Below are 21,251 nucleotides of genomic sequence, written 5' to 3'. Positions count from 1 at the left end.
TTTGTTTTCATGTTCAGTCTGAAGTAGATATCTTCTCTAGATGGGTCAGTGTTATTTCTTTCTGCTCCTAGGCAAATTAATAAACCAAATTTAAAAGTGCAAAGGAAAGCAGGCGGCTGGCTGATTCAAAGGGAGAGGCTATGTTTTTCATCACCACCCTTTCAAAGCCTCTCTGAATCAAAAGAACCATTGGATTGCGAAGGCAAGACCTATGCCACACCAGAAGCTCCCAGTTCAGCAATTTTCCCAGGGTAAAATTATAACTCATGTTTCCTCAGCACAGGCTGTAACTGGCAGCGTTCCTTCTACTTCTAAGGGTGAAATTGCTGGGGGGAGAACAGACATCTAATGTGCCTCTGGAAGTTTTACAATGGGTGTTAGCCTCCCTTTGTGGAAAGGTAGATGTTCTTCTGGAACATACCCAAGGGCAGGTGCTATTCAACTGGAGTGTAAACTGACTTCAAATAAGGCAGTACAGGCTTATTTTTGTTCAGTTTGTGAGCCAAATCTAAAGAAGAAAAACCCATTTCTCAAATTCTGAGAATTCATTACAATCTTCCAGTTATCCCACTGCAATCTATATTTTTATGGGTCTTTAAAATCTTCAGATACAACTGCAATTCAAGACATTAATCTTTATTCATGTACTGCTGATAGGATCTTACCTTGCAAACAAAACAGATTTTAACAATGCTTGTTTTTTAGTGTTACTTCTCACCAGAAGATTATTGGACAGATTGCAAATTTGGTCCAAGAAGAATGTAACCAGTTGGTTTCTTTCCCACTCTGATCTTGACACCATTTGTAAGGATTTGTTTGACTTTGCATTCAAATATACCAGCATGGTTCTGGCAAAGAGAAATCCTTTCCTTCTAAACCCAGGGGGGAGTGTTTGTTGTTGTTTTTCCTGTATCCTTATGTGAAGACTCTTGCAAAATAGAATGTAGAGTGCCTGCTAGAAGTGGATAAAAGGCAACAGCACTTGAGTGAAAAGTCTGACTAAAAATTACATTATTAATAAATCTCAACCTACAAGTAGTCTACTTGGGAACAGTGGAAAGATGGATTCGAGTATTCAGAGTTCCTTCCTTTAGCTGTTCCTGATCCAAACCCCATGTACATGTGGTGAAGGTGGCTGTCACATTCCTTCCTTCCCTGGTGCAGGAGATGAGCTGGCAGATGCTGCATCCCTCACAGAGGCAGTGGGAGCTGTTGACTGCTTTGTGCTGGGCTGTTCCCTGGGTCTGGGGAGAGCAGACTGAGCTGCCTCTTTCAGGGAGAAGCTGTAGACTCTGAATGGAGCCCCAGAGTATTTAGGTGTGCTATCTGCAAAGTAGCTGGCATGCCAAACCTCTTGCAGTAGGGATGAAGTGGTCCAAGATATTTGGATTGATGCTTCACTGGAATGAGTGAAGCTTTGTATGGTGGGGAAATAGTGTCATCTCTGCCCTTTGCAAAAGGTGAAACTCCCTTTGTGTGTACTTGCTTTCCTATGAAGTAAAAATAAATTCACGTTATCTCTGCTACCTGAGTTTGATAGAGGTACTAGAAGAAAAGCGACCTATTTTCCAGGTTTAAAGGAAAGTAAATGAAACTGTCCTCAGGGCAGCAGAAGCAAAGACTTTTGTATCAAGCTGTGGAGTTGTGGGCGGGGCTGCCAGGCTGCTAAAGGCTCTTCAGACCTGCAAGCCTTTCCCAGGGACTGCTCATCTTTTAATAGCGTTTCCTCCTTTTTTTTTTTTTTTAAGTGTCCATAATGACTGAAGTCGTTCCTTGCTCAGACCAAGGGATCACTTCGTACTTACTGGCTTGTTTCTGCAGTATCTGACGGGATACTTGTCCCCTCTTGCAAGTGAGAATAAAGAAGTTTGAGTGAAGGTGACTGAAGCACTGCATTATGTACCTCATGGAATATTTTGAACTGGTCATGTCCAGCTCAGGCTGGGGAGTTACACTTTTCTTTGGTCACTCTGAACTCGGTTTCATTGCTAATTTGAGTAGATGCTAGTGCAGAACAGACAAGCCCTTGGTGGAGCAAGTGGTCTGAAATGCCAGCTGTCCAGTCTGCCCCTGTCATAGGACATCCTTAGCAGTGTCATGGCAAATCTGTTATTTTTGGTCCAATATCCTCCTGCATCTGAACACTGTGTCCTCCAGCATGGTTAAGGGCTGTTTTTGCCTGCTGCATCCTGGGGTGAACACCCTGTGATTACAGTGTCAGGTGGGCAGTGATGTGCTGTGCACTAATTGGGAGCAGCTTTCAAATCCGGTTTTGCTTGTAAATTAAATGGAGCCTTTTGCTGAGTGAGAATCGAATCGGCAACTCTAAAGGCTGTCCAAGTTCTCCTTCCATCTTGAAAGCCAAAGTGTTTGGGGGTAGTGAATCTGGGCTGGACCCCAAATTTGGATTGTTTGTTTTATAATACAGTGAGTTGGATGTATTCCAAAGATCCTGCTTGTGTTAGGGGCTTCAGTCAGATTCTGTGCTGGCCGTGTTTGCCACTTGCTTGCCCAAGCACAGCAAAGTGTGCGCATCAGCCACCTCCAGCAGAAGGGTTGTGCTTGACCCATGGAAGAAATGGGATGTAATAAATGACAACATTTGGGCTGACCTCAGCACTACTCACCCAGACAAGCAAGGGGCTGAGTTAATCTTCCATAAAGAGTGCAAACTTATAAAATATTTTGAGGGAGGTATTAGCCTTTTGTCTGCAGTTTCGAGGCCTAGGGAAGTTTTCAGAGAAATTTTATAAGCACTTGAGAAGATACATCCCATCTCTGTAAACTTTGCCAGGTTTTTGGACTCACCTTTACTGCTGTACTGGTGTAAGCACAGGCCCTCATTTGACTTCTGCCATTATCCATGAATTCTTTTTCTACATTTAAAGATTTTTCTTAAGCACTTAGTCACAAGTTTCTGATGAAAGTGTGGTTAGAGCTGTTCTGCTCAAGCTAGTTGTGTGCTACAGACTTGGCTCCTGGGCTCTGGAATTATCAAGGTGCCTCCAAGCTCTTGTCCAAGGGTGGTTTTTAACTGTCCTGTGTCTCCAGGTAGGCAGCTTTCTCCACCCAGCACAAACAAATACCTCGCTTCCTTCAGCCCCTTGGCTTGCATTTGGTTCTTTGCACCTGTGTCATTTATTCTAGGTCCTGGGCTGCTCTGAAATCCCAGCAAGGCTCATTTTACCAAGGAAATGCCAGCACATCTCTCCAGCACTTGCAGCACTTAGCATGTGTACATACTCAGCAGTGCCAGCATCTCAAGGAGGAGAAGGCTGTAAGCAGGCAGCATTTGGGATGTGCTGCAAGGGACCCCCCTGTTGAGGGGCCAGATCAGCGCTCCACTGCAGGGCCAGTGACGCTGGGACAAGGAGAATGTGCCAGTTAAAACTGTCCCATCAGGTAAGTGCTCCAGTCACCACTGCTGTAGCCACTCTGGTGTGACCAGAGGTGTGTTTGTCACCTTTGTAGGCTTGATCTGCATTTGGACTATTTCAGGATACAGAGAGGACAGCCTAATGCTGTTCCTGACACCTTCGGGAAAGAGTTTCAGCCAGGGTTTCTGTTTCATGATGAACTGTACCCTACACCCTGGCTATGAGGGACCCTTCTGGGTATCTCTGTCCCCTCTCTCAGGTGGCCTTGTGACACCCACCTTTCTAAAATGCATTGCTGCATGTATTTCTGCAAATAATACTGAGTGCCCCAAGCATGGCACTTGCAGTGTGAGGAGTGAGCAGCTGCTTGGCATAGTAGATCTTCTGCAGTTTGGTGGCTCAGCAAATCCAGAAAACCTTCCTGCTTCTCAAGCTCTCCATTGTATTTGACAGTCTTGCATAGGATAATTTTACTTTCTGTCATATGTTGACAGACATTCAGGATTTTAAATGAAGCTTTAGAGATTTAGAATAATAAATCTAGTACTACTCTTGAGTCTCAGAGGACCTGGTGTCTTAGCTTACTGTGGCATTGAATTGCAGCTGATTGTGTTTTGGGCCCATTTCTCGTGTGACGCTCAAACACAATTGTTCTGGAGTTTTGCCTTATAAACATAATTCCTAATGTTCAGAGTCAGCAATCCTAAACCTTGCAGCTGTGAGAGAAAGGGCAGTTGGATTATATTGATGAAAGGCAAAACATGACAGTGCAATTGGCATATTTTTGCTGGGGAAAACAATGGGCTGTTTCTTTGTTTTGCAGACCCAGTGGCAGCAGTAAAGCCCAACCATGTCCTCAGGGAGCTACCGACCATTGGTGTCAGGGTGAAGAAGCAGAAGAAAAGGATGGATGTGCTTACATGTAAAGACTTTTTGACAAAGATCTGAGCAATTTCTTTGTGCTTCTGGGCTCTTCAGAATGAAGGTGAAGGGAAAGCACCATGATGGCATGCACACCTTGAGATCAAAATGCAATTTGCATGCTCTGTGTGGTGCACATGGTCATCTTTGACCACCTTGCAGGGCTCTGTCTGAGGGACCAGCACAGTTTGGTGTCATCTGTGGATACTGAGTACCAGAGCCACAGCCAGAGAATTTGGTGTGAGGACATCACCAGCCCATAGAGGTACCCAGGGTGGGATTTTCCCTTTCTAGCAGGATAAGCTCCTGGACTTCTTGGACATATAGCTTTGTATCTCTGCCTGCTTGCTACACCTTCCTGAAGTGCTGTTTGTACTATACTGATATTGTTTATGTTGAATAAATGCTTTCTCCAGTCTCTTTGTTGTGGCAACTCTTTTTGCTGAATTCAAAAAAGTGGGGGGGTACTTGTTAAAGCATTGTGGTGAGACATGATCATGATTATTTTTTTAATCTTTAATGAAATGTTTGTTTTGAAAAAGTGCATCTTCAAAATGGGGACACTTGTGCAGGAGCCAAATTGAAGAGCAGTCCTAATGTTCCTGGTTTGGATGGGGTTCTTGAGCTGTACTTTACCCCATCCCACAAGCACCCCAGAGCATCAGCCTGCTGTTTGTTTCAGAGTGCAGGCATACAGATATCCCTGACACTTGAGTGATTTCTGCTCTGTATTGGAGGAAAGGGGATTTGATGCCAGCTTCTGAAGTTTGTTAGCTGTTTGTATTCATTCCCCATACAGTGGGAAATATGTGTTCAGACTCTTCTGCTGGAGGTGGCTGATATGGATGTGTTAACTGCTGTTTCTAGTTGTTCCTGGGCACCAAGCTTTTGTGAGGAGAAGCATCTGTCTCATGTCTCTGTGTTGTGAAAAAAGGACAATGAACACAGACTGATTTGGTACTTTAGAATAAACTACTGCATGATTATTCGTTCTAATGTCTAGAACAGATTAGACAAGCTTGCCCTCACTTCCCTCCAAAAAATCCAAGGGAGTTCAGAATGTGTAAACTTGAGTTTCTCAGCAGTAATAATTGCTGGGGCTTTGACAGGGAGTGTATATGCTACTGAGAAGCATATACACTTCTGCTTGAGCTGGGCTGGCTTACAGGGAAGACATTGGCTAAAATAATTCCAGCCAGCAGTGTCTTGACCTGCAAACTGAAATGATCTTCACAGTCCAGTGAGTCAAGCAGACGGTTTGTACTTGAATATTGGTCCTTCTGTGCCTGAGCTTGGGTTATCTTGTAGTGGCATGGTTTTTGTCAAGGTTTCTGTCTTAAGAAGGGAACCAGGATTACTTTACTCAAGACCACAGAGTGTGAATACCACCACTTAGGACACCAGTGCTAATATTTTGAGGGGTGGAGTAAGCCTCCCATCTCTTTGATTTTTGTACACTTGGCACATTGTAATGACTCATGTTCTTCAGATATCTCCTATTCCTTCCACTTGCTACCAGAATATTGACATGGTTCCTATGTTATTGTCGTGGTAGACAAGTTGCATGAGTGCACATCTCAGCCCTGCAGCTACTGTGTTTTTTTTCAACCCAGGTTTAAAGGCTTATTCTTTAACAATGTTTTTGAGTAGAGTTGGGGAGAAGATGGTATAGAAGAGAAGTCAGGAGAGGAAAAAGGATTTGTGAGCTCTTCTCCATGATCCTTGGCCCCCTTTGTTAGGAAGGCTAATAAATTATACGTGTTTTTGTAAATCCTAGGCAGAGTAGTTAAAGCAGGGCTGCTTTTGCTTTTGTTGGGCCTAGAGGAGGGCTTGCCTAGAGCAGAAAATGTGAAGCAGTTTCAAATATACTCTAAAGACCTGTGCCTGTGAGCTGCTTCTTGTGGAAAGACTCCTTCAAATATCAGCAAGGAAGTGGAGGTGCCCCAGACTGCTCTAAGAGCAGTGCTTTTGTATGCTGAACCAAAACTGAAAAGTTTTAGACAACCTAAATGCCTTTAGCCTGCATAGCACACAGATTTTGGCACTTTTGATTACACAGTTTCAGTCATACATTCATTCTGAGTGAAAGTGGGAACTAATTTTTATGAAAAATTGTTGGACAGAGGGAGAATCATCTGGATATTAACAATGATAAGTGCTTTACAGGATATTTGAAATATTTTGGTTCATGGAACTGTTATAAAACTGCATTTTCTGCTCTTACCTAATTTTTTGTAGGATAAATAAAAAAAAATTTAAAAATTGAGAAGGAAAGCTATGAAGGGTCAGGCTGTTGACAGGTCAGGAGGGTCGCTGCCCATCCAGCCAGTGCAGGTGGTGGCCATGCTTTGTGTATCACTCATGAACAGAGCTGGTGCAGTTCCCAAGGCAGACAGCAACCTCTGTGATCTTCTGTGTGGGAACAACCGTGGCTGAGCTCTGAACCCGTTCCTGGGTTCATGTCTCACCTGACATGACAAGGTTCATGTGTTGCCTGACACCAAGAAAGGCTTCTGAAGAGCTTTTTGATTCTTTTTGTTGTCAGATGGCTTGCTGGAGCCCGTTGAGTTTAGTTTCTCTGACTCTCTTCTCTCCACCTGTAATTCTTGCTAAGGAATTGTAGCTGTAATCACATTAGGTGGTAGAAGCTTAGCTTACCAGCAGTGCCTTGTTTTAACTACTTTTTACCAAAGCCTGTTCACTTCCACATTTGCAATAATCAATGCAAGCCATGTATTTCTTCGGATACTGTTTGCCCCTGTGTTATCCTTTCTATGGCTGAACAATACAGTTATTTAAAAAATGCAATTATATACCTCTGATCTGTTAAATGCTGTGCCCATTGGATGGTGATATTTTGTGCTCTGATAGTGCTATTGAGTTGTGCCACATAAAAAAAGAGAGATTTTTTTAAAGTACCTGCTTCTCTGAATCCCATTTCTGCTTTAGTTTCTCTGAGGAAACTGCAGTAGAAATACAATTGCCTAATTTCAAAGTGTCTCCAAAATAGTACAAAACTGTTTTTATGCAGGGACATGTGCTTTGTGGGCTAGGACTGGAGCAAGGTTAGCATTATTGTGCTTAATATCAGCCATTAAGAAGGACTTTGTTTCATGAGACACAATAAACACAGGTAACTTGAAGAGAAAATGTTGAAAAGGAGGAGGGTGAAATAAAAGAGCAAAAGGTTTTACTATAAAGCATTTTTATTTCTTGAGAGTTTTAGTAGGTAAACTGTGTAAACGGCAGCTTGGTTATGACTTGGGTTTGGAAACTGGTTCCCTTTTCTTATGTTTTTAAAATGCCCACAGTCCTCCAACCTATCTCCCATCCTGGCAGTGGTGTTTATACTGCACATTCTTCTGCTGTTTTGTGTAGCCAGTGCTATCACAGCTACACTGAATGAGGTTCCAGCCTAACTACAATATTAACCCTGCAAATCTGTTCATTTTCTCTCGAGCAGCCCCAGGCAGGGTATACAGAAGAATGTGTCCAATTGAAAAACTATGACAGACTAGGTGGTGCTGCACTGTGCTAAATTGCAAGAGAGCAATGGGTTTTTTTCTGCCACAGAGGACCCTGTGAAGGGATATGCTGGTCTCATACAAGTTACAGAATTTTTTGGTCTCAACTTTCATTGATAATTTTATCATTATTTTTGCCAAACTGTTTGTCTGCTTTTAAGTACTGAAATGGGTTTCTCAGACTTGCTGCTTTCCTCTTGCTAATCGTCCAGCACATGCTCCCCCCACCCCCACTTTGTGTCAGTCCTTGACTTCTTATTTTCACCTTTGTAGTTGTTTTTAATTTTTTCTTCATTATTTTACTAAATACCGCTCTGCAGATCAGTAGCATCTTGGGTGGTGGTTGTACCACATAGCATTTGTAGCAGACATTAGTTTTGCATAGCGTGTGTACCTTATTTTGTCTGGACTTGTCTTCTTTGCGCTGCAGGCACCTCCTCCAGCAATTGTAGTGATTAAGCCTGGTATTTCTGCAGATTTATATTAACTTCTGCTTATAAAGAAAGAGAAGAAACCCAACCCTCCCCCCCCCCCACCCAGCATCTAAACTAGATATTTTTCTTCATTCCCTTAGTTTTTTATCGGTATTAGACCAAAGCTTGCTTTTGTGTATGAAAGAAAATTAGTTAAGTACCTTGTGGTTTATAGATGCCTTTTGTTACATATTACTCGGATTTATTGTGCAACGTTGGCCTGTAAATCATTTCAGCCAGACGATTACCTGGCTCACGTTGCCTTTATGGTTTGAGTCTTTTTAGAGCCATGAAAAAGGGAGAAATGATGTTTTTGGCGGTGGAGGAGGACTTTGCTGGTCCGAATGCCCCGTAACTCTCTCTCCGCCGCCCTCCGCTTTGCTGAGGTTTTGCTGCCCGGTTCTGAGATGTTTACAAGGAACCCATTACTTTGTGGAGCCGAAAGACAGTGTCGAAAGAACAAAGGGAGTTTTGTGATGAAGTGTATCTGACTTCTCGCTGCTTTGCTTACCTTTCAAATGTAAAACTCAGTCATTTGCAAGGGCTTTTAGTTCTCAGGGCATCCCTATAAGATTCCACCCCGCGTGGAGCTGTCCTTCAGTCGAAAGCGGGGTTGTCTCCAAACCGCTCTCGGATGCATTTCTATTTTAATCCCCAACTTTGCCTGCCGCCTGCCTTCCTGGCTCCAGCTCACCGCCCTGCCCTGCCCTGCCCCACCCGCAGCGCGCAGGCGGCCGCTGCTCCCTCCGTGACTAAAACTTGGTTTTACCGCCGAGCATCGGCTCCCGCTCCGCGCCCGCAGCCGCTGCTCCCTCCGTGCTGGTGCCGCTGCTCCCTCCGTGGCCAAAAGTTGGTTTTACCCGCAGAGCATCGGCTCCCGCTCCGCGCCCGCGGCTCGCCGGCCCCGGGAAGCCACGCAGCACCTGCAGCCTGTGCGCCGCACGCGGGGGCAGCTGTCGCCAAACGCATAACTTTTAAATGGAAAATGTCTTTCTCAAAGGCTGTCGATGTCCAGTGGTCTGCAGTCCATGAGCAGTTGACTAGTCCAGGTGTTTCTGCTTCTGTTCCTGTGCTATGTGAATTGGGAGTTCCAGAGAAGAGAGTGCAGGATGGAGGAGTTGAGGGTTTGTATTTCTGTTCTGGTGGTGCGGCAGTGACGGAGGGCTTGGGAAGGAACAGAAAGTCTACCTGGGGTCGTCTTAATTAAGGAAAATATTGTTCTCAGCCTTTTTGTCTGTATCTCTTTCTCTCAGTGCTTTCATCAACTCTTAAAAATGAGAATGACCCTTTTTGTTGGTATGGAGTTACTGTCGCGAGTAGCGTTCAGGAAAAACTTGTTTTATTGAACGTGATTTCTTCTTTGTGGATTTTATTAGTGCGTTTTGCCCCACTTGTTTAAAATGTAGCCATTTCAAAGTCTTGGAGCTGGATTCAATTTAAAAGCTGCCGAATATTTGTCTGTGCTTTACTAAGATAAAAGTCATAATCTGAGACATTGAGACAGTCCTACTGATTCAAGACTGGGGGTTTCTGTGAGGTTTTCAAGGAGATCATTAACCCAGGTCTATCTTTTCACAGGACAGTCGGCCCAATATGTCAAGACCTCTGATCACTAGATCCCCTGCATCTCCATTGAACAATCAAGGCATCCCCACTCCAGCACAGCTCACAAAATCCAACGCACCAGTTCACATTGATGTGGGTGGGCACATGTATACCAGCAGCTTGGCCACGCTTACAAAATACCCCGATTCCAGGTAACTTTAAAAAGCTTCTTCTGCATGTCTTTGGCAAACTCCTTTTCTTCCTTTTCGTGCTTGGACGTCCTGGGGCTGTCTCGAAATGATGAATTTAGCTCCTTTTGTTTCAAAATTAAATTAGGTTTCTTTGTTAGTAGACAGTTAGAGACTTACTTTTCTTTCCCTGCTCCACTGTGTTTCTGACAAATGGCACTTCTGCAAATCCTGATGTGTGTGTACGAAAACAAAGCTGATAGAAAAGAGGACTTACTTTCTACTACCTAGGATCCTGGGTTTATATCAGGGCACCCATGCTGTGGTTTGTTACATTCAAAAACTGTAGTGATACTGCATTTAAGCTCAAATGTGGGGGTGTTGGGGTATTTGTTTTGTTTCTTTTGGAACAGTAACCACTCTCTTGTACTGTCAACACACCATCTCGGTTGTGTCACTTGTGGCAAAGGCAAGGTTGAATGAAACAAACTATAGGACAGTATTAACTGAATGCTTTTTATAGAATCTTAGAACTTTTCAAATAATTAGGCTCTTAACTCTCACATAACTTTTGAACGAAGTATTTGTGACTCTGGTAGCTCACTGGTGTTAAGCAGCCAGAAAACTGCTGCATGTGTGAGCAAACGGTGCCTGTAGAGTAGATAAAACAAGAGTACATCTCTAAGAAACCAAATGTGCATTTAGCAGTGTGTGTGGGCATTACCTGGTGGTGCTGGCAGACAAGCAGTGGAGTGGTACTGTAACTCTAAGGGTTGGTTATGAGACAGCAGGAATTCATTGTGTCCACTGTATAAATCTGTACCTTGCCTTTCAATGCCCAATCCTGCTCCAGAGGGAAGGCAGTGTTCCCATTGTGTTCTCTCCAGTCTGAGGGGAGAGATTTTCAATTTCTTGATCCCACGGCTCTGGCTTGGCTTTTCAAAGGGCACAAAGCACACTTCATGGCATGTGACTTCGTTCAAAGCCTGGGTTCCACTTGATGCTGCACTCTGCATCACCAGCTCACAGTGTAGGGTGGACTGAAGCAGTGCTCCTGATAGGGCTGCAGGAAGAGAGCTGGACACACAGCGAGGCACATGGCCTTCCTTATGACAGCCTCCTCAGGGAAGGCCTGGCAGAGGGGAGCAAAAGAAGCCATGCCAAAGCCTGGTCTGCCAGCAGAGATTGAAGTCACGTCTGGGAAAATTTTGAACTGTTCTTCAAAAACCAAATCTGTTCTTTTGGGGTTCTTTTCAGAAGCTGCTTGTGTTCAGCTACTAGTAGTTGTGATTACTTAGTGGGTTTTTTGGTAGTTGGAGTAGTGATGGTGTCTGACACTTGTGTATGCAGAGTGAGAGGCTGCTGGTTCTGTTTTCATGTCAAATTCGCAGAGAGAGTATATTACTTCAAGTGAAGAAACATGAAAATGTCATTCAAAAATGTGTATGGTGGTAGTGAATTTAAGCTTAATGTATTCTGTGCTCAATTGAGCCATTGTAGCACTTGAAAGTGAAAGCTATGCTTGTAGTATCAAAGCCAGTTGAATAAATTAAACATTTTAAAAGCTCTTCAAACAATTTAAGGAAAACCCAAACTCTGAGTTATAGTCATTCTGTTTCAAGTCGTTCTGACATGTGTTTGTGTTTCAGTTCTGACAGTGTCTTTTGAACCTCTTGATGAGTGAATATTTCCAGCATAGCAGTTAGAACCTGGAATTCCCAGCCACTTCCAGAGCTTGAGAGGTTTTTTTAACATTAGGAGCTTCAAAAGAGCAATTATTAAACTCGTTTGAATGTCAAGACAATGGCATGAAGCAGTATGCCAGTAATCATGATATAGTTGTTTGGGTTTTGTCTGAGATTTTGCCATCAGGCTTTTTTCCAGTGGAGGGTTGGGATGTATATATGTGTGTGTATATATATATATCTATACATATTTATATAGAGTGAGTGCTAGGTAAAAGTTATCCAGTAATATTTGGACATTAATACAAATTATTTCTTGGAGCCTGACCTGGTCAGTTTATATCTAGATAGACTCTAACTTTGTTACTCAACTTTAGCACAAGGTTTTTGTCAACATTGCTTACATGTTGTTTTCTGCCAATATCACATGTGTGAATGATATCAAAACTAAGGAAGGTCTCATAGATATTTTTGGGCCAGTTGAAACCTCCTGAGACTTACTGTTATATGAAGTATTGTCTATGAAAAATAAGGTCTTGATTATCTTGCCTGAAAGAGCAGTGCTCCAGGGATGAGTCAAGGCATCGGTTGCAGGCTCCAGCATGTAACAGGTTGAGACACGAAAGTCATTAGGTTTCTGACTCATATTACATGTAGTCTAAGGGCCAGAAGCCTAAAATGAACCTTTCATCTATGGGCCAGGTACCAGAGTCATCTTTCTTTGTGAGATTGAAAGGGTGATATTCAAACCAGCAGCTCTGGAGTCAATCTGACTTGCTGGTGTGAGGGAGACCTATTCTGATAGAGCAGCCTCTGCTTTGGAGCAAGTGTAGTTTTCCTTCCCCTTTTGGGGTCAAGAGCATCTCATCTTGTACCTCGCTGTTTTCTTCTTCTTGGACAGTAGAGTACGAATTGGAAAGAGTACTTTAAAGAAGAGTTCCTTAAATTATATCAGGTAAAGACTTGTAGCTTGAAGGTAGATTCCCCAACCTGGTTTGTGCCTTGACATGTAAAATGCCTACTGACAGATATCTATTCATTCCTCCAAAGAAACCTCGGTGTGACTGTAAAAGTGTCTTGCTACTGGTGCTGGATCCCTGCCCTTTGCTTTGGAAAGACCATTGTGGGTTTTTCTCAAATGCTCTTGTGCTTGAAGAAGCCAAAGAATCAGAATCAATCTGTGTTTTGGGCAAAAGCTGACTCAGTGAAGCAATCCGACAGACAAGTAGCTTATCTAATAGATGGTTTGAATTGAGTAATCCTAGAATTATAAATTCTGAAGCTAAAATAATGCTTTAAAAAGCCCTCAAAATTAACTTTAAAATCTAGTCACATATAATTTCCAAGAGCCCAGTTATGAGCCAGACTAGAGGGAGCCTATTGTTTCTACAAGGAAAATCTCCTATGAATACTTTAGTTCATCAACAGGCTTCAGGTTCTTCCAAGAAACCAGTGAGAGCACGCCTCAAACATGGTCTCATGAAGCTCAATAACACAATTTGCCAGATTTAGGCAAATTCAGGAAGAGGCAGTTTGAATCAGCCTATCCATCCAGAAGACCTAATGTAAGGTCTCTCTGCTGAAATAAATAGCAATTTTCTTTTGAAATCTGAGGAGGGAGCAGGTGTCCTTCTATGTAGCTCTCTCCACCAAGACTGTAGACCTTGGTGCATTCACTCCTGCACAGATTGTACAGCCTTTGGTTTACTTGAAGTTACCAGATCTTCAGGTTGGTATCTGGCAGCAGAGAGCCATCTGTTAAAGACTTGGGTGTGCAACATTTTTTTAAATTGCTTGGTTTTTGCAAATAAAGATTTTTTTTTAATTGTTTTCTTTCCACTGCCCAGGAAAAAAAAATATTCCAGGAAAGGTGGATCCAAGATGAGGGTCTGCTAAAGATCCTCTCCCCTGAGAGCTTAGGCACATGCATGGAGTGCCATTGTTCCCCGTGGTCACCAGAAAGTCTGAGGAGAACAGGTTGAGGTGTTAGGATTTATGATTGTGAGGAGAGGGAGCACTGGCTGGTTAGCTCTGATACTTTAACCCAAGCAACCTGCTCTCCTTCCAGTGCCTTATCATCTTGCAGTAGGATCAAACCCTTTGCTTGGAGTCAGCATTCCTACATCTCTCAGCCTTAATGCTGTCTGCGTGGCATCTACCAAAAGTTATTGTGTACCAGGCTAAGGCAACCTCAACTGAATATAGAAGCTAAATGGAAGGATGTTTAACTTTGATCATACAAGCATCAACTGTCTGATATCAGCAATATCAGCAGTGTTGTCTATCTCGTATGTTCAAAGCATCTGAACTTTTAATTAGTTCTGTCCAAGTCATCTGGTTAAATATTTGCATAACACCATGGCATTGGATTGCCACATCCTGTATTCCCACCACAGAATGGGAAAAATTCACTTTAAGCCTTATATATAACTTTGTAGAACCTTTTGGAGTATCTGTTTGTGTTGCTACATCTCCCATCTTGAGTTACTCCCTGCATATGAAGATGGATTCTTCTTATACAGTATTTCACAATCCTTCCAAATTTCTGCCCAGGGCTATTTCAGGTTTTCATATGAACCAATCCATTCGTGTCCCAGTTTTCTTACCCAATCTTCACTCTCAGCCCTCGGGGAAATTAAATTTCACACACTTGGATCCAGTTAGGACACTGTCATTTTTTTTTAATTTTTTTTTTTTTTTTTTAATCGGTAAGGGTTTCTTTTGCATCAAGAAGCACAGAATTACTTAAGAGAATGCCCAGACTGTCCTTGGCCTTTTTTGACAGTTTGCAAGAAAGACTTATCCTTCACAAGTTGTGTAGGTAGACTTCCAAGGACATGCTGTGAATCAGGCAGCACTGCTTGCTTATTTCAGAGCTCTGGCAGTTCCCGTTATCAGTCCCCAGGTCCAAAACAAACTGACATGGCCCTTAGCTCAAACTCCAGCAAATTGCAGCCCCATGCTGGAGACTTCTGTCTTGGTAGAAAACCTGCTGAAGTGAGGGTGGTCTGCACTTTGCATAGGCCTCCCTCTGTTGCACCTCCATGAGAGCAGCCCTGTCACAACTTTCCTACTCACCTTGGAAAGTACCTCTCAAACTGCTCTAAGTTATGCTAAACCTGAAGAAATACAAAATTTTTTAACTAACGAGCTTTTGGTTATTTGGGTTTTTTAAGGAAATACTGAGAGATTGGGTGTTACTGCATCTTTATTTCCACTCTCCTTATTTGGATTTATCTTCCTGAGAGGTACATCTCTATCTGTATCTTTCTAGAATAGCAACATCAAGAGCAAGCTTCTGTGAAAGTTTTCAGTATTGCTGTAACCAGCTTTATCTGCTGTATTAGCATGAATGGTCCAGATCACAGCTTTCTAAGGTTTCCTAACATTCCCGGTAGGAGGGAAATAGGCAGAAGAAGTTGGCAGAGGGTCAGTTCAATCTTTGTTATCTATCCTGTCTTACTCATCTCGTTATTCACCTTTTATATTTCATCATTTGATAGCTGCATGGTCTTGTGGCAAGGAAAAGTGAGGGCTTGGGGTAGGGAAATACACTGACTCTCACTGACCTGCTCTGTGACCCAAGATAACTGATTTAACTTTGAGCTTCGCTTGCTTCCTACCAAGGTTAACAAAAAAGCAATTTGTAGAGTGCTTTGGGATGATGATTGAAAGTGTAAAAGATTGCTATCTCTAAGCATAAATATTTATAGATCCAGTAACTGAGATAGAGGTTGATGATGTGGTTATCATCAATAACATGTATTTAAAAAATTCAAAAATTAACTGTTGATTCATGAGGACCAGACTCAACAAAGCCAGGCAGTACAGTTGTGTTGGTTAGGGTAACCACATATACAGACTTAGAAAGAAAATAGAAACAGAACTATGAATGATACTATACTTTATGCCTATTTAAAGAAATTAAGAGAATCTCCAGAACTGATATTTTAAAGAGAGCTCTCTTGCAACACACATCTGTCAATAAAGAGCTCAGAGGGGTATTTTCTGGTCCTGGCTGAACCAAGATTAATTGTAGCTCTAGGTATGTATATTGAATTTAGGGTAGATATTGACCTCATTTTCCCTCAATTAATGATCACCACAGGTCAGTCATCACTGTTGCCTCAGTAGAAGTAAATATTTTTCAAATTGTAGTCCTGTAATATGTTTAACTTGCAAGGTCAGCAAGTTGCTGCTGTTGTTTGTGGCTGGTGACTGGTGAAAGAAATAGCACCATCAGATTAGCAGGTTCTCACATCATGTGGTCAGTAACTGGTGGTGAGTCATCACTGAAAGGGGCCACAAAATTGATGTCTGTCTTCCTGTTCTCAATGTCAGTAAAAGTAAGCTTATGTGTATTTACTTGGAGAGTAAAAAGCAGGCTCCTGTACTTGTTCAATGCTTTTGCACTCAAATGCTTCAAATGGCAGTAAAATCAGGATGGTGGATTGTTGAAGAGCTCTTTGCACACACATATGCAGAGGCAGAGGAAGTAGATGTGCAGATGATGCTACAGGGGTTCATGCCATACTTGTCTCTGTCTGCCTGGCTAAGACAGTGTATAAGGAAATATATTCAGAGGAATAAGTGTTTACATTCAAGAGTTAGAAAGCTAAAGGCTTCAGCTGCTTATTTCTGAGGCTGGTAATCCTCAGAAGTAACAATCATTTTTCTTGAGGGATAAGAAGAAAATCCACAGCCATATCATCAGTGTAGAGATTCCTATGCCAGTTGGCTCATGTGGGTTTGTAGGGTTGGATCAACCTCTAAGTCCAGCAGAGGCTGTCAATAACTAGTTTAAGGGTCTGTGCTTTAAGAAATCATTTGATTGCAAAGGCTGCTTGGAATCCTCGGTGGATGGAAATTTGTGGATGGGAACCTTAAAATTTTTTGTATATTTCTGCCCAATAGTGTGGTTTCATAAGCTAGACTGAAGGCACCCAAGCAGTATTTCTCACTCTGCCTGACCAATACCTGGGAAGATAAAACAGTATTGTGAGTCTCTGGGTCTCGCTGACCTAATAAGAAAAATCCCATTAGAAACTGAGGTGGCACTGAAGTATTCTGCTTATTGGTCACTTCTGATAGAGCTCAGGTTTGAGCCATAGTCATGAGGTTCAGTGGTTTGTTTTGCCTTTTGCTGTACTTAGAGGTTCCTGATGGCAAGGAGTATGTTAGCACAAGGTTCTCATTCTGCTCCCACATAAACTGTTTGTACTTCATTGGTCTTTCATAAATTGCAATGCAGTTGCTAAGCAAATTGGCATCTAGTGCATACATAATTGCAGAAGCAAACATTTGGCTTCCAGTTTTGCCGTCAACACCCGGCCACCTCTTGGGTGTGTTTGAAGCTTTAGGATATAGATTCCAACTTCTGGCTTACTTCTTTCTGGTGATGATCAACCTTCTGGCTGGGTTTCATGGATACAAGTATGCTTGCCATTTGGGGATGTGTTTGCAGAGGTTGCATAGGAAATGGTGAAAACTGCTCAGGACTCAATGGTTATCTGCAGTCATTTTAATGCAAATAAGGCACAAATGCTGTGTTGGCCAAGGGAATGTCACCAGTTCCTGTTACGTGAACTTTTCCTCTAACTTAACTGCTCTGTAGTTTATTCAAATATCATAACCAGATAAGTGTCCTCTGGCAGGTTTTATTCTCCTTTTATTTTCTATTCTTAACCTTTTTTTTTTGCCTTTGTCTACACCATGCAAGATGTTGATGTCTCTTTGACTCTTGCCTTTCAGTATCTTTTTTCTGTCACTGTTCTGCTCTGAGCATTGACCCTACTTCTGTCAACGAGTCCCTCATTGCTTTGTCTTCATTTCTTTTTAATATACACTTTTCTATCTCTCTTGGAAGGAGTCAGAGCTCACAGAGGTCACAAGTGATCTTTACCTGACCAGATCAAAGCACATTGCTTGCTTGCTTGTTCTTTTCCCCCCACACATGTATGGTTTTCTGGCTCTTGTTAATAGTGAGCCGTCTTAGAGTAGGTAAGCAGTCAGCATATTTTATAGATAACTCAGATGATGCTTTTGCTCTTAGTGACATCAGTTCGGGGATGCTCTGAGACTCATTCACACTGATCTCTTTCATTGAGTCTTTAAATCAGTAATCAAATAAATTTTTTCTAGCCCTGATGTGTTCATTAGCCCGAGTCTGTAGGACTCTTCCAGCACAGTTGTCTGTGCAGCTCATGTGGGCACTTTTCTAGGCACTTTCAAGGCACTTTCTGCCTGCTTCAGAGAACCAACGGGCTTCTGCAACCATTTGAAAGCATTTAAGCTGAGCTTTTAGCTGCTACTTGTGGATTGCTTTGTAGGGACATGCCTTTAGGAAGGCAATGGGCTTACAGTCACTTTCCTATCCAGTCCTTCCACTGTGCAGCACCGTGTGTGTAGACACTTGGGTAGCTCAGGTGCTCAAAGCAATATAGCGCGACGCTCCACCTGGACTCGTTTTTCCTGCTTCCAGCAAACTCAGCTGTGCCACGTCTGGTACCCAAGCTAATTACTGAAGACCTATCTTTCCTATTTCTTCACACTGCTGCATTTTGCAGAACAGGCATTTGGTGAAGGAGAGCGACACTAGCAATTCAGTTTCCGTGAATCAAAAACTTCCTTTTGCAAAGAATTAAAAGAAGTAAAGGGGGAGAGTAATAGAAAGATGCAAGGGTCTTGTTCAGAAGATGAGATAGCTGGGTAAAGCAGTGTTAAATGAAATGGGATATGCTTCAGCAGTTCAGCAACTTGTAAAGATAAATTCTACCTCCTAGACCGCAATGGGGTTTTCATGATAAAAATGTGCGAAGCCTGTCAATCAAATGGTAGACATAATTGTTCTTTAAGTGACCTATTAACATCCCATTTCTTTTAATTAAAAATTGTATTTATGTTCTCGCTCAGGCTATATCTGGATGGTAAAAACTCTTTCCATGTGAGATGAGTTGCAGCTTAAAGACTGTCACAAGCTGTGTGACATATGTAAAACAGGAGTGATTGAAGTCCCAGTGCAGCAACATGTGGCTTGCCTTTGGCTCCCTGCTGACACAGAGGGAGATGGAGGGATAAGCAGTATCTCACAGAACCACACCCAAACCCTTTGCATTCCTTGCCTAAGAAATTGCTTGTAGTTGCTTAGTGTGGCGTAGAAAGTTATAATATACAGCATTTGCCATAATTGTGTCACTTCAGAGCAAATGATGGATTACGTCCTTCCACACCCCAAAAGTTGTTCTTTGTTCTGTAATTTAAAAATAAATGTTGCAATGTTGAATTGGAAATATTTTGTGCCGTACAATGAATTTGTTTTGTTAGGTTGCCTGGATGTAATTGCAACAATGTCGCTGCATTAAACCAGTGTCATGGGGTAATGGTTTCCTGCTGCTATGCCAGCGCCAAGCACTGCTTGGCTTAGCAGCTCTCTTGCTGTTATCTCCGTCAGCCCGTGATTATTTTGCTTCTGTGAAACTTTTTTTCCTATTTTGTTCCGTGCATACTATAAATTATAGTTCTGCTCGAGTGCTAACCACAGATCCCAAGCAGTGGGAAGCGCTGCCGTGCCAGAGCGTGGCTCAGCTGGGAGCTGGTTTTAGGTTTGCCCGAACTTGCCGGTGATGCGAGGGGAAGAAGGAGCTCCAAACCGTGACGGTCTGCTGGGCCCCTTCTACCCATCTGAAAATTGATCCCTCTTAAACAGTTTAGAGGACCCTCGGGGTCTTGCAGCTTACATAAAAAATGAAAGCCCTTCCTGTCTTAGAGCAGTGCAAGCAGTCAATACAAAAGAGAAAAATGATCTTTTAAGTGTATCCCATTGAATCCATTATCTCGAGGGCCCGTGCTTGATGCTTCATCAAAACATCATCGTCCTGGTGATATATGGGGGAGAGGGTGGGGGGGCATTCGGGGGATTTCAGAGAAAATGCTGCAGTACTCTCAGTGCCACAGGACAGGCTAAATATGATACAAGCCAGAAAATGAGAGCTGCAGAAAAACTGATATGTTCCTCCTTATAACATATTGAATTTTGCATGTTTGAAACAAGCAAATCTTTCAGGAAAAGTTTTGAATGTCTCTTTTGTGGTACGAAAGTCCTGTTGGGCAGCTTGTACAGTAATTTCTTTGCTTTCAATGAGAATGTGAATTTGCAGGTTGTTTTTTTTTTCATCACAATGATAAAGAAAATAAAGGAGCAAATAAAAATCAGTGTTTGTACCATCAATGCATTCTACCCTTGTGGGAGGTAGTGATAGGGTTGAATTGCTCTATCATTACTTGAATTGATGTTGAATTTCTGGTTCTTGTGAGCAAGTGTCAGGATTGTTAGTTTTTAAATGCTGGAGTTTTAAAAATCTTTTGCATGCCTGTACTAATGATTCATATGTTTTTCTTAGACTAGCATGAAAGGAAAATCATAGATTCCTGTTGTTCTGGGTTTGAAGTATTTACAATGGCATGGTGGAGTTTTTTACCAGATTACAGGGGTAGAAGAGCTGATCTTTTGCCATCAGTGTTTCCTTACTGGAAGTAATAAGAATGTTGCTTTTTTGGTAGATTATAAGCAATAAAACAGAAGACCTGGAATTTGTTTTCAATAACCAGTAGCATCAACAATTCCGAAATACTATTGAAGAAAGGTGTATTTTTGGAAGACAGAACAACGAAGAAGCACTATTTCTGAATGTAACTGAGCTGTCAAACACACATCCTTTGGGGTGTCCTCCATTTCCTTTGGTGAAAGCCTAGCTTAAATAAACTGAGCAGTAGGCAGCGGGTGTGTGCCTTTGCACAACAACATACACCCAGGTGCTTTGTTGGCCAGGGTGATCCCAAAGGCAGAGTGCTGTCAACATTCCTAATTGGTTATTACCCAATAACACACACCCTCCAGTGTCTTGGGACTACAAAACACTTTTTACCTAGCCTTCCTACATGAATAATGAAGCACTTCAAATATTCATCCAATTATAGTCAGCCTCTCTCTTGGCTAAGGATTGCCAAATGCAATTGGACATACTTCTGACATAGAATTTCAGGCTATATCTACGTTGGAAGGGTTTAGTCATAATTCTTGACTTCTGGGGAGAGATTAGATAACACCATGATGGTAATTTCTCCAGCCTCAAAAGCTTTTGTTTATTCACTTTTGCTATGAAATTCTAGTTTACTAGCGGTATAATGTGGGAGTTTTAGGAATATTTTCATTTTATACTTGGAGCTTGTCACATGAAACTGCTCATGTTTGTTTGAAACAATGAGATGTTTTGCTTTTTCTCCAAGTGCTGTGGCTACAGCTGCACAGGACTGAAGTTGCCATAAAGCATGTGAAAAGCTGTTAATGTGTACTTTTCAAACATGTAGGCTACATTTATATTCATCTTATATTTTTTCTGAATATTTTGCTGCCCAGCACAATTGACTCCTGATGTGCCAATGGCTGACTTTTAAATATGTTTTTCTCGTGCCTTGCTAACATTTTCAAAAACAATGTCCTTATCCTTTGCAGAATATTAAGGTTTAATTTTGCTTTACT

General features: G+C 42.2%; 1 protein-coding gene across 3 annotated transcripts in view; it reads left to right on the top strand.

The window, feature by feature from the left end:
• KCTD1 (potassium channel tetramerization domain containing 1) overlaps positions 1-21,251 on the top strand; it is a 100,753-nt gene that overhangs the window by 56,738 nt on the left and 22,764 nt on the right. For all 3 annotated transcript variants that reach the window (XM_088174286.1, XM_014874331.2, XM_088174277.1), the window contains exon 2: positions 9,874-10,052. In XM_088174286.1, the coding sequence (XP_088030412.1) occupies positions 9,889-10,052 (164 nt within the window). In that variant the 5' untranslated portion in view covers positions 9,874-9,888. The remainder of the gene's footprint in view (positions 1-9,873; positions 10,053-21,251) is intronic.

The sequence above is a fragment of the Sturnus vulgaris genome, chromosome 1 (genome assembly GCF_052056855.1).
Source record: "Sturnus vulgaris isolate bStuVul1 chromosome 1, bStuVul1.hap1, whole genome shotgun sequence".
NCBI lineage: Eukaryota > Metazoa > Chordata > Aves > Passeriformes > Sturnidae > Sturnus > Sturnus vulgaris.
This window is presented reverse-complemented; position numbering and strand designations above follow the sequence as displayed.